The sequence below is a fragment of the Megalobrama amblycephala genome, linkage group LG13, assembly GCF_018812025.1.
Source record: "Megalobrama amblycephala isolate DHTTF-2021 linkage group LG13, ASM1881202v1, whole genome shotgun sequence".
Classification (NCBI taxonomy): Eukaryota; Metazoa; Chordata; class Actinopteri; order Cypriniformes; family Xenocyprididae; genus Megalobrama; species Megalobrama amblycephala.
The window spans coordinates 16,400,232-16,413,815 of record NC_063056.1 but is presented as its reverse complement, the minus strand read 5'-3'; the positions used below and the strand labels follow the sequence as shown (position 1 = coordinate 16,413,815).

The 13,584-nt window shown below is 40.2% G+C and overlaps 1 protein-coding gene across 33 annotated transcripts in view; it reads right to left on the bottom strand.

The window, feature by feature from the left end:
* Window positions 1–13,584, bottom strand: part of LOC125243333 (complement C4-B-like) — a 154,752-nt gene that overhangs the window by 96,761 nt on the left and 44,407 nt on the right. For all 33 annotated transcript variants that reach the window (XM_048152913.1, XM_048152886.1, XM_048152915.1 and 30 more), the window contains 4 exons: window positions 12,735–12,855; window positions 12,509–12,638; window positions 1,153–1,265; window positions 811–972 (listed from right to left, as the gene is read on the bottom strand). In XM_048152913.1, coding sequence (XP_048008870.1) covers window positions 811–972; window positions 1,153–1,265; window positions 12,509–12,638; window positions 12,735–12,855 — 526 coding nt within the window. The remainder of the gene's footprint in view (window positions 1–810; window positions 973–1,152; window positions 1,266–12,508; window positions 12,639–12,734; window positions 12,856–13,584) is intronic.

The following is a 13,584-nucleotide window of genomic DNA, read 5'->3' as shown; positions in this document are numbered from 1 at the left end:
TTAGTATGTTTTTAAAGCTATTTTAAATATGAATGAATGAATGAATGAATGAGGCATTTATATAGCGCTTTCCTATGTACTACTATACACCCAAAGCGCTTTACAATCATATCGGGTCTCTCCTCATCCACCACCCACCAGTGTGCAGCATCCACTTGGATGATGCGACGGCAGCCACAGTACAATGGCGCCAGTACGCTCACCACACACCAGCTGTAGGTGGAGAGGAGAGAGAGTGAAAGAGCCAATTCAATGGATGGGGTTTATTAGAAGACCATGATTGGTATGGGCCTATGGAGGGAATTTGGCCAGGACACCGGGGTTACACCCCTACACTTTACGAGAAGTGCCATGGGATTTTTAATGACCACAGAGAGTCAGGACCTCAGTTTAACGTCTCATCCGAAGGACGGTGCTTGTTACAGTACAGTGTCCCCGTCACTATACTGAGGCGTTAGGACCCACACAGACCACAGGGTGAGCACCCCCTGCTGGCCTCACTAACACCTCTTCCAGCAGCTACCTGGTTTTCCCGGGAGGTCTCCCATCCAGGTACTAACCAGGCTCAGCCCTGGGCAACAAGTCTTGAGCTACAGGGTGATATGGCTGCTGGCATAAATATGAGTGTTTACATTGTAATACCAGTGTAATACCCATGTCAATATACAAATTTGTGTCCTCATAAATCACAAAAATGCACAGTTGTTCCTACATGTTTACATCAAAAGTTAGTGAATGAGACCCACTGCTTTTGCCAGCAGTATGGAACACACCTTACATGTATTAGTTTTATTCTTTGGATGTTTTAACCTGCACTGAAATGGAAGGTGGTGTTCCTTCCAAATTAAAATTTTGAAATGCGATCCCTTCTTTATTAGTTATAATATTTCGGGACTTTTCTTTGGTGCTTGAGACATCCAACTTCACTTGAACGCCTTCAGCTGGGGAACCATTTGGGTGACGAACTGTGACCTAATCACAAACATAAAACATGTTACCCTATCACAAAATCATCAGCAAAATGTTACCATTAAAGTGTGAAAGCTACCATTGTGAATTACTGCAAGCGTAATCCTCTATGACTGACAGTATCATTATGATGCATTGTATTGTGAATAAAAGTTTGTTTATATCAAATGCTGTTATATTTACCACGGCTTGAAAGAGAAATGTAGGTGTGTAGAATGATCTCGTCCGAGACAGATCTACATTGTATGGCCTCAAAACAATGGGAATGAAAGCTGCTGATTCCTGTACCTCACCACCTTATGAGAGGTGCACAGTCAATTTAGCTCAAGAACTGATTGTTTTTAACTTATCAACAAAGAAATTTTGTATATTTTATCAATTTCCAGCACTTTAGACATCTTACAGTAATATTAGCCTACAAAGTGCATGCAGACGAATGACATTTGTCCATTTAAACAAACATCTGTTCAGTTAATCTTGCTTTTTTTGGGGTCCAGATTTACTAAACAGGGCAAATTGCCATGAGATTGCGATCCCATAAAAGCAATGATGGGAGTGGAAAGTTCTGTGAAGGATCTACTGACAATTTGAAAATAACATTGATGCAGCTGTGTCAAGAGCAAAATAGGTTAAGGCTTGCTTTTCAATGATAAATAATGGTGCAAATATCAGCATATACAGCAAACCTTACTAAATCACATTGCATGATGAAATGAATACTCTCCTCCCATAAATTATGCGTATGAAAGGGAAACTCCTACAAACGCATATGCAATAAGGTCAGCCACAAAAATAACTGCCCTTACGAAAAAGTATACTTCAAGTTAATTTTATTAAGTATACTAGTAATGTTCAAGTATATTTTAACTATACTTTATGTAGTAAGTATACTAATATCAATGTACTAGTAGTAAACTTTTAAGTAAACTATTTCAATAATGTTTGGGTCTAAATTGGCCCAATTTTTAATATATAAAATTATATGTTTAAATGTTCTATAAGTGTAACAGTAATAAACTTTAAAGTGCACAACTATGTTTCTCATTTGTGCTGCATCTGAACTACAAGCGAACTTAAAAGTATACTAATAGTTTACTATTTTAATTCTTGTAGCACATTTTTAGAGGATGAAAGTACACTTTGAAGTATCTCAGAAAACGTCTCAGGTTACACATGTAACCATGGTTGATATGCATGATACGCTGCATCGCCATGGCAACGCTTTGGGGAATCCCTACAGCATAAGCGCTCCTGAAGACGTGTACAACTAGTCCAATCGTGATTGATGCAATGTCATCATGTGACGTATGCCAGCTGAACGCAGAAGCTATAAAAGAGCCATCAAACACAGCTGTTTCAGCTACTGATCTGAAGCAAGTGGCTGACAGGCATGCAGGAAGCATGGCAAGGGGACACAGCGTCTCGTTCCCCTCTCAGGGAACCATGGTTAAATGCGTAACCTGAGATGTTCCCTTTCGAGGGAACGAGACGCTGCGTCGCTATGGTCTGAAGCATACTAACAAATAATCTGATTTTCTCCAATGAGAAGTCTTTCTGACATAACACTGGAGGGCTCTAACTGGACAGAGCAACTGCAGCCTCTCGTGTTCAGCCAAAGTTGGAGGAGGATGGAAGGCCTGGAGGACTGTGGACCTCGCCTGCGGACCATACCTTAGGTACCCACTAATGTTATAGCCAACAAAAAATGCCAACTTAAGTGTGACAAATTTGTCAGATGCTGTGTCCAATGGCTCGAAGGATAACCAAGGATAACCCTTCTAGAATGACAGTCAGATCCCAGGAGGGAAGCCTTGGCCGCAGCCTTGGCCACAGCTGTGCCATAGCAACCCCAGGGGGGCTGGATAAACCACAGAGGACAGTGCAAGTTCTCTTGGCTTGCGAAGAGATCCACCTGCGCCCGTCCAAACTTTCTCCAAATGAGCTGCACCATCTCAGGGTGCAGTCTCCATTCCCCAGGCCTCAGCCCCTGCCTCAACAGGATGTCTGCTCCCACATTCAGATGTCCCAGGATATACATTGCCCTCAGAGAGAGCAATTTTCCCTGAGACCAAAGGAGGATCTCATGCGCCAGCTTGCACAAGGGGCGCGACCTCAGACCTCCCTGGTGATTTATGTAGGCAACCACTGCCGTATTGTCTGTTCTGACTAGGACATGGTTGCCCGTGAGGTCTGGGAGAAAATGCCGCAAGGCTAGCCAAACTGCTAACATCTCCAGGCAATTTATGTGCCAGGAAAGATGCTATTTGCTCCACAGACCTTGGGTAGAGCAGTCTTCCATGACTGCCCCTCACCCCGTGTTGGATGTGTCTGTCGAAACTATCTTGCGATGACAGGATGCCCCCAACACAGGGCTCTGAGACAGAAACCAGTGTTTCTTCCATATGACCAAGGAATGAAGGCATCTGCGCGTTACCTTGATTGTACGAAATGGGTTGCCCCTTGGGGAAACCCTCTGGACCTGAGCCACCACTGTAGGGGTCTCATGCACAACAGGCCAAAAGGTATCACGTTGGACGCTGCTTCCATGAGCCTTAACAGTCTTTGAAACTGTTTTACAGTGATGAGTTGGCCTAGCTTGATTCTGGACACCATTGCCAGAACCGACTCGATACGTGCAGGAGACAACTGTGACCCACATCGTAAACGAGTCCCATATCACTCCTAGATACCCCTTCCTCTGGATGGGAGTTAGCATGCTCTTTTTTGCATTCAACCTCAGCCGCAGGTGTTTCATATGGTTGAGCACAACATCTCGATGCTGTGCTGCCAGCTCTTGAGTCTGAGCTAACACTAGCCAGTCGTCTATATAGTTGATCACCCGAATTCCCTGAAATCTGAGAGGTGCTAGAGCAGCATCCATGCACTTTGTGAATGTGCATGGAGAAAGAGCTAGGCCAAACGGAAGGACCTGATATTGGTACGCTATGCCCCCAAAAAGTGAACCTCAGGAACTTCCTGTGTTCTATTGCATCCTTTAAGTCTATCGTGACAAACCAGTCCTCGGACCTGATTTGACTCACAACGAGAGGCAACATTAGCATTTTGAACCGAAATCTCCTCAGAGAGTGGTTGAGCTGACGAAGATCTATAATAGGATGCAATGGCCCACCTTTCTTCGGAACTATAAAATACCGGCTGTAGAACCTGGTGTTTCTCTCTGTAAATATATATACATGCATATATATATATACTTTCAAAAATAATCTCCCAAAGTTTCGTAGTCCAGATAACTGAGTAAAGGCATTTAAATGGCTATTAAATTTGACATGGTTTTACTAAATTCGCTGGAAATAAACTTCTCATCTTCTCTTGTCAGCATTCCAAATATGGTGTTACATGTTGTATAGAACCAATCAAAAAGTTTAGAAATGTAAACACACTGACATAAACGCTGATTTTTATCAATGGAAAGCCCCGTTTCGACTGACAGGCACGCGATTGGTCCAGCCATCCTCCTGTCAGACTAGCGCGCGCTGGTATCTCCATTATGAATTTGTTAAGGGGCTCGCACAGCGGACACGAAGCTCAGCGCCGCGCCACGTCTTTAAAACTCGAACGCATTGTTTTCTATGAGTGTACGCACACCGGTGGCGACATTTGTTCGAATTTTAAGACGTGTCGCGTCTGGTGTGCAAGCCCCTTTACACTGTTATTGTCAACTAGCCTACACAAAGATATGATTGCATAGGCTAGCATTATTTGTTCTCTCTTTGCTTGTCTCTCTGCCTCTCTCACTTTCTCTCTCTCTCTCTCTCACTTCCAGTGTGATTGTTGGGAGTGTGTGTGAGTAGAGCGCGTCGGTGAGAGTGATTGTGGAAAACTTTTGTTTTCAAACTTTTTTCCCACCTTTTCTTTTTTCCCCTCGCTAGTTAAGTTTTGAATAGTTGAAAGTAAGGGTTATTGTTCTGTTTGCGCGGTTTGCAGATGCCGGAATGGCGTCTGTTCCCGTGCAAGGAACGCCAACTCTGTCACTTCGGAATGGGTGCAAGTGTGTACCAGAGGCCGGAGTGACAGTGGAAGAGTTGCTCTTTGTTATAGGAGAGCAAGTGGGTTTTGATAATATAATTTCGGCTTCACGGATGAACAAGGCGGTCGTCGTGTTTGTAAAATCAGACTCCCTTGTTAATCAGTTGACTGTGAGCGGAATATGGGTAAAGGAAGCATTTGTTGCGATAACCCCGCTATCCGCTCCAGCATCGAAAATCATAATTTCAATAGTCCGCCGTTTATATCCAATGAGACCATTACGAAAGAATTGCAGAGGTTTGGAAAGCTTGCAAGCCCTGTAAGAATGATTCCACTGGGATGTAAAAACAATGCGCTTAAGCACGTTCTTTCTTTTAGACGCCAAGTCTTTATGTTTTTGAATTCACAAGAGCGTACTTTAGAAGTCTCTTTTCGTGTTAATCACGGGGATAATTCGTACATGGTTTACGCCAGCACCGAGAGCCTGAAGTGTTTTGAACGTGGAGACTTGGGCCATAAACGCTTCGCATGTCCACATAAAGATGACCAACGCGTGTCTACATCTCGTGGTGATGTAAATAATACCGATCAGCAAACGAGTGAAAGTGAAGAACAGAGAACTGAGGAGCAGGAAGAAAGGCCTACGGAAGAGGTAAGATGCAGGAGGTGAGTGAGACTAAATTACATGCTGTGAGTGTGGAGAAAGCTGGGTGTAGTTCTGTCTCTGATAAACATGGAGATGTAACAGAGGATATTGATAAGTGTAAGACCCAGACCGGTGTGGAATATGTTTGTGAAGTTAATGATGTAGTACAGGCTGAAAGCTTAGAGGAAAATATGGGTAATGAGATTGATAGTTTATCCCAGTATACGGATGATGAACAGTGGACAGAGGGCTTAAAAGGAACTGATAAAGATTTGTATACTGTTGACGAAATTAATGCATTCCTAGATAAAACTAAGGGTAAAGCTGGTGTTGAAGTAAGTAATTACTTTCCTGATATTGATAAGTTTATTGCTTCAGTGATGTGGGCTAGGAAGGTGAACAGCTATGAGGAGCTCTCACAACAGAAGCGGTATCATCTAAAAAAACATATTACTGGTCTTAGACGAGGCAAAAAGTCAGTGAAAGTGAGGGGAAAAACTAAGTAATCTCAATGGCTTCTAACTTTTCCTTTTCTTTCTCTTTTTTCCTCTTCCTTTTCCCCTTGCTCATGGAAATCTTGCAGGTGGGATCAATTAATGTAAATGGAATGAGGGATGGGAGAAAAATTAGTCTACTATCAGAAATAATACGATTGAAAGATCTGAGTGTTGTTTTTTTGCAAGAAACCCATAGCAATCAAAGTAATAATGAGATTGATTGGGGCTTGTGGTGGGAAGGGGAGAGAATTCTTAGTCATGGGACTAATTTAAGTGCAGGAATGGCAGTACTCTTTTCCCCTGGTCTCAAAGTTAAGATTTTATTAAAACATGAAGTGCTATCAGGGAGACTATTGGTTGTAAGGGCTGAAATCAAGAATATTAATTTTTTGTTTGTGAACATCTACGCTCCTAACATAGGAGAAGATAGAGTACAGTTATTTATGAAATTGGAGCAATTTTTAAAACAACAGCAGGATGGTGATGTTATTGTATTAGGAGGAGATTGGAACTGCACTTTAGACTTTACACAAGATAGAACTAGAGAAGAACCTCATGCAAAATCAGCTATTTTTTTGGCTAACATTATAAAAATTTTTAATTTCTCAGATGTGTGGAGAGAGCATAATTCATCAGTACGTCAGTATACATGGATGAAAGTCAGCAATGGAGGTGTTTCTGATGCACGTTTGGATAGGTTTTATATATCACACAATATGAGAAACAAGATTGTTAATACAGCTATCACCCCAACTGCTCTTTCTGATCATAAACGTATTACAATTGAGTATATGCTAACTCAAAGAAAGCATATGAGTTATTATTGGCATTTTAATGTTAAACTTTTGGATGATAGACATTTTTGTGAGAATTTTAAACTTTTTTGGGAATCCTGGAAAAGTGAAAAGTGCATTTATGAAAGTATCATTCAATGGTGGGAAGTTGGTAAAGTGCACATAAAAGTGTTTTGTCAACAATATACATCTCATTCCTCTTTAGTTCTGAAAAAGACATTAGAGTGGCTGGAAAAAGAGATCATGGATAGTGAAAAGAACATGAATGATGATTCTAGGAATTTACAAGAACTGTGGACTGAAAAAAAAGTCAACTAAGCTCCTTTTTAAATGAAAAAGTCAAAGGAGCACTTGTAAGAAGGAGATTAATGCTGCTGTTATGGGACTTTCTTCAGGACGTACGCCAGGACTGGATGGATTACCTGCTGAATTTTATAAGAGTTTTTGGGATGTTATTGGTAATGATTATTTTGAGGTAATCCAAAAATGTATCAGAGGAGGAGTTCTTCCTTTGAGTTGTCAGCGGGCAGTTTTAACGTTACTCCCCAAAAAAGGTGATCTGACATTCTTAAAGAACTGGAGACCTGTAGCAATTTTAGGTTCTGATTATAAATTTTTTTCAAAATGTTTGGCCAATAGGGTAAATGGCGTGCTGCATACAATAATACATAAAGATCAGTCATATTGTATAAAAAAATAGATCTATATTGGATAATTTACATTTGGTACATTTGGTACGAGACATTTTTGACTTTGCCTCTTATAATAATACCAATATAGGTTTTCTGTCATTAGATCAGGAAAAAGCCTTCGACAGAGTTGATCACTTTTTTCTTTTTGATACTTTAAAGGCTTTTGGTTTTTGAGACAATTTTATTTCCAAAATAAAACTGCTGTATGTTGGGGCCACATGTATGATTAAAATAGCTGGTGGCCTTAGTATTCCTGTAAAAGTCAATAGAGGCATTCGTCAAGGTTGTCCTATTTCAGGTCAACTTTATAGTATAGCCATTGAGCCTTTACTATGTAGACTGAGAAGAAAGCTAACAGGTCTACAGGTCAATACACTGGTTTTTAAGGGTCTCATCAAGCTCTCTGCATATGCAGATGATGTCACAGTTTTAATCAGAAATCATAATGATGTTGAGTGTGTAAAAATGGCTTTGGAATGTTATGGGAAAGCGTCTTCAGCCAAAGTTAATTGGCAAAAAAGTGATGCTTTGTGGTGTGGTCAAGACTTTATTAGTCCATCACTACCTGGTGGTTTGCAGTGGGGAAGAGCGGGTTTTAAATATTTAGGTGTTTTTTTGGGGACAGATGAATATAGAAAAAAAAATTGGGAGTGACTTGTGGAGAAAGTGTGTGCTCGGTTGTCTCACTGGAAATGGTTGCTACCCCAGCTGTCCTATAGGGGGAGAACCCTGGTCTGTAACAACTCGGTTGCATCATTGTTATGGCACAAAATGATGATTCTAGAACCTCCGGAAGACATAGTAAGAAGAATTCAACAGTGCCTGGTGAACTTCTTCTGGTCAGGACAGCACTGGCGGAAGGCACCAGTGCTCTATCTGCCAATACAGGAAGGAGGTCAGGGGTTGGTCGACATTAAATCCAGAATTAGAGCTTTTAGACTCCAGACAGCCCAGAGACTTTTATATGGAGAGGATGTGAGCTGGGCTGGGGTAGCCTGCGCCCTTCTAATGAAAGCAGGCAATATGGGATTAGACCGCCACTTGTTTCTTATGGAGACTGAAAAACTAGACCTCACAGGACTGACACCTTTTTACAGGTCAATGTTAAAAACATGGACATTTTTTCAGCTTCTCTCGTGAACCAAATGGTGTGAAGGGGTTATGGATGAGAGAAGAACCACTGTTTTTTAATTCAGCACTGGATTTAGACGTTTTTAAATCAGGATCCCTCAGAAAAATGTTGTGGACTGCAAATATTACCAAAATTGGACATTTTGTTTCTGTTGAAGGATGGATTTCTGCTGAAAACTTGGCCTTAAAACTGGGAATGAAATCGGTTCGAGTGGCAGATAGACTGTTGAGTCAAATCTTCGAATTTTTACCATCTGATTATAGACTGTCATTAGAAATGATATGTATCGTGAAAAGCGCTATACAAATAAATGTGAATTGAATTGAATTAGAGACACCGGTTGGAGAGGACGAGACTTCTGTCTTCCCAGACCTGAATTTTTCAGCTAATACTAGAACATGGCAAGAAATGGAGAATGGTTTGCTTTCTTTTAAGACACCCCAGCTAGAATTTTTTAGAAATGCTGGAAAAAAAGCTATTTATGTACTGTGTGTAAAGGTGTCATATTTTCTTCAGCTTTAGAATGTGAGAGAATCAAAATGGCAAGATATTTTTGGGTCAAGCGCTTCCGCTAAAGGTTGCTGGAGGACCTTGTACAAACCTCCAATTGAGAAAAGAACTGGAGACCTACAGTGGAGGATTGTGCATGGTATAATAGCCACAAACAGACACAGAGCACACCTCGATCCACAGGTTGGGGAGGGCTGTCCTGTTTGTGGAGTACAAAAAACTGTCCTTCATTTATTTTTTAATTGTGTGAGATTACAACCATTATTTTTAAAATGGAATATGGAAGAATGGAAGAATGGTGTCAAACCCTGGGGGAAATATTTGCACCTGAAAGGTTTATTTTTGGGCCTAGGTACAGCAGAAGAAAAATGAGGAGTCATGTTTTATTAAATTTCTTATTTGGGCAAGCAAAGATGGCTATATGGTTGTCAAGAAAAAGTAAATTGAATGATAGGGGATCAACTGATGCTGTTTCTATATTAAAGGGATTAATAAAATCCTGTATTAATATAGAGCATAGTTACTATAAGTTGATAAATGACCTGCAGATGTTCAAATATAAATGGGAAGTTAATCAATGTACCAATGTGACCCTGATGAAGGCTTGCAAATTTATATCTGAGTTTTGTTTTTTGTGCTAAAAATTGATTTTAATTTTTTTTTTTTTTTTTTTTTTTTTTTTTTTATTGATGTCAGTGTAATTTTTTTTAAACTTTTTGTAATAAAGAGACCTTAAAAGTCAAAGTCTCTCTCTCTCTCTCTCTCATATAAAAATGTCTTTGGTCAAATTAAGCTGTAAAATAAATAGTTTATCCCTTTAAATGCAATGGACTTTGAAAGATATCAACAAAAAAAACGGGCAAAAAAAACTTTAAAAGCGATTTTCTCAGGTTTTCAATTGGAAAAAGAGGGCAGACGACCATAATTCAAATGGGTATATCTTTAAAACGATTCAAGGTATGACTTTGACTAGGATATAATTTTAAAGCTTATTGTCTCATCTCTCCCTTGATACCAAAATCTCAGTTTTGAAATTTGGGTCACTGTGACTCATTTTGCTGGATCAGGTCACATATATATATATAGAAATAATCACTATGGGACCAGCCATCAGCCTGACCATAAGTAGTACCTGAACATGATATAAAATATATATATATATTTGAGGAAGATGAAGATGAGATGGGTCTATATTTTATGTCTTTAAAATGAGACCTTGTTTTCCTGTATAGTTTTTCTGAGCATGTAGTTAATCAGGAGGCTAGTCCATCTTGAGCTGAAGCTCTGAGATAGGGCCAGAGGTCCAGTATGGCCGCTTGGGCGCCTCCTCCTTTCGGAGCAAGGCGCAGAGATGGCTGGACTTGAGGAGGAAGCAGCAGGTTTTGGAGTAGGTGATCGATCACATACACCAGTAGCGTCTGTAATCGATTCCCTCTTGTTGCGAGGGCGACTTTGCATTGCCCTCGCCCCTTCTTCCTCCGACTCCTGAGTTTTTGGTTTCATTTTACATGCTCAGGTGCTTCTTTAACAGTCAGGCTGATGGCTGGGCCTTTGATAATATTTTTCTAAGGCCGCCTTCTGGCTTGATAGTGAAAGGTGCTTTTAGGCTTAAAAGAACTTTTGATTTCATCCTTCTTCATGCAAGAAAATAAGGAGGAGAAATCTTCATTCTACGAGCCGCAGGAAGGTAAGCTGGGTCTATATTTTTATGTTTATAAAAAGTGTAGACCTTGTGTTTCCTGTATAGCTTTCCTGAGCATGTAGTCTGTAAAGTTAGAAGGGGTTCTTTTGGGCAAAATAACTGAATCATTAGGTTGGCTAGTTTTCACATGCAGGCCGCATTATGGCCGTTAATTTGTAGCCTCCTATGTTAGAGTAGCTTCTCAGCTAATTCTGTTAGTTTGGTTTGAGTTAGCACTCGTCACTTCAGTTATTTGTGTGCAGGTCAGCTTTAATCGGCCGCCTGGCACTATTGGCTTGTAGTGCTTCATTTTCTCCTCATATCTGAGAGGATTTTAAGTGAAGCCCAGGCTTTGCTTGCTCCAGTAGGCCATAGCTAGCGGCTAGGCTAGAGCTAGGTTAGGTGATTGTCTATTACATCACCCTTATTATTACTATCCCTTGTAAGGTTGTATAGTTCCTATAGTGCCTCCTCCTGTGGGAGTCGCTAGGCTGTATGCCCATTCCCCCCTCCTTTATTATGTAGGTGTTATGGCTGAGTTTAACAGCTAAGGTTATAGGCTGTCATTAGCCTTCCTGGTGCTGTATCTCAGGTGGTAGGCCCTTATCTTTGCGTAAATAAGTTATGCAGTGTATGCTAGGCCCCACTTTCTAGAACCTTTATCATGCTATATCATGTTTCCCTGGACCCCTTGGATTTGCATTCAAGCTTGAGCTACAGTGCTAGTTTTTTAGCTTCCATTCTCTAGGGTTCTCTAGGGTAGCTATCTTTTGCATGCACCCTCCTTGAGCATGACGGCGTGGGTATATCGTTCCCCAAAGCAGTAAACGCAGAGTTGAGTTCCCTTTCGAAAGGGAACGTCTCAGGTTACATATGTAACCATGGTTCCCTGAGAACAGGGAACGAGACTCTGCGTTGCCATGCCATGCCTCGGGCTGCCTGCTGAACAGTCCCTCAAGACAATAAGATACTGACTGATTCTCTAGGCGCTCCTTATATACTTCCGGGTCGTGCCATATTACGTTATAGTCTGTCGCCAGCCAATAGAGATTGGAGTTGTTGGATAGTTGGCTTTCAGACATCGGGTCACGTGTGACGTTCCCCAAAGCAGTAAACGCAGAGTCTCATTCCCTGTTCTCAGAGAACCATGGTTACATACGTAACCTGAGATGTTTTTCGCCCTACCGTGGTACTTCCACCTACGTCACACGTGACCTTTCAACGTATTGTGTAGCACATTACAGAGCAGTGCAAGACAATTTAGCAGTTTAGCAGAACCACAAATGTTAAAAAGTATAAAAATTTTATTTATTTGTTTATTTTTTTTGACTGAAGAAAGAAAGACATGATCATCTTGGATGACATGGGGGTGAGTAAATTATCAGTAAATTTTAATTCAGAAGTGAACTAATCGTTTAATAAACTTCTTTTTCGTAAGGGTGTGCATGCCTTTTCATTGCGTGTCTTTAGTAAATCCTGACAGTAGATTTTTAATGCCAAAAGAAGGTTTGTGCTGGCACAAGCTTTTAGTAAATCTGGCCCTTAGTCTTAAAGTTCAATTAACTTTGACTAAAACATGTCTTGTTGCATGATTGATTACTTAAAATATCTGTGACTGTGACAGCAATGTAGAATCGGGTCTGAGTCGCTGCCAATTTTTCTAATGTTGAATGCAGTTTTTGCTTGATTTCTGAAATTTGAACTGTAATCTCAGCCTGGCCTCCTTTCACCTAAAAAGGCAAAAACACCATAAAAGAATATTAAAGAGTAATCTATGAGTGTACTTACTCATCTTGGTGATTCAATAGATGATTGTTTCTACTCACAGATCCAGTTTTCTTTAGTCCCTTGATGAATTTGATTTTTCCAGGATTGTTCTCTGACTCGTCTTTATCCATCCCAAACCGACATTTGAAAGCACCATCAATTACCTTGCCATATGTGTGTCTTCCAAACGATTAAAAAGAAAACATTTTTAATCTACTGTCAAATTTAGTAATTTCACATTGATACCATTAAAGGGTTAGTTCGCACAAAAATTTAATTTGTCTGTCATTAATTTTAGATTAGATTCTGTCATTAATTACTCACCCTCATGTCATTCCACACCTGTAAGACCTTTTGTTCATCTTTGAAATACAAATTAAGATATTTTTAATGAAATTCCTGATGATCCCTGACTTGTCTATAGACAGCAATATAATCACCACTTTCAAGGTCCAGAAAGGTATAAAGACATTGTTAAAAAAAGTCGACGTGACTGCAGTGGTTCAACCTTAATTTTATGAAGCCACAAGAATACATTGTTTACATTCAGTGCTTCCAGATTCTGCTTCAGAGCTCGGGTTCAGTATTAGCAGAGGCTGTTCACGTGAACAGCGCAAAGCATTCATGTGATGCTGATTCAGTAACCGCCAATAATGAGTCGCCGTTCTTACATAGAACCTGGAAGCACTGAACGTAAACAACATATGAGAATGACACAGAAGAGAAGTTATTGTTGAATAAACTTGTTAATTTTGTTTTATTTTTGCACACAAAAAGCATTCTCATTGTTTCATAAAATTAAAATGATAGGTCTTACAGGTATGGAATGGAATGAGGGTGAGTAATTAATGACAGAAATTTAATTTATGGGTGAACTAACCATTTAGTCATAGTCAATAGTTAAAATCA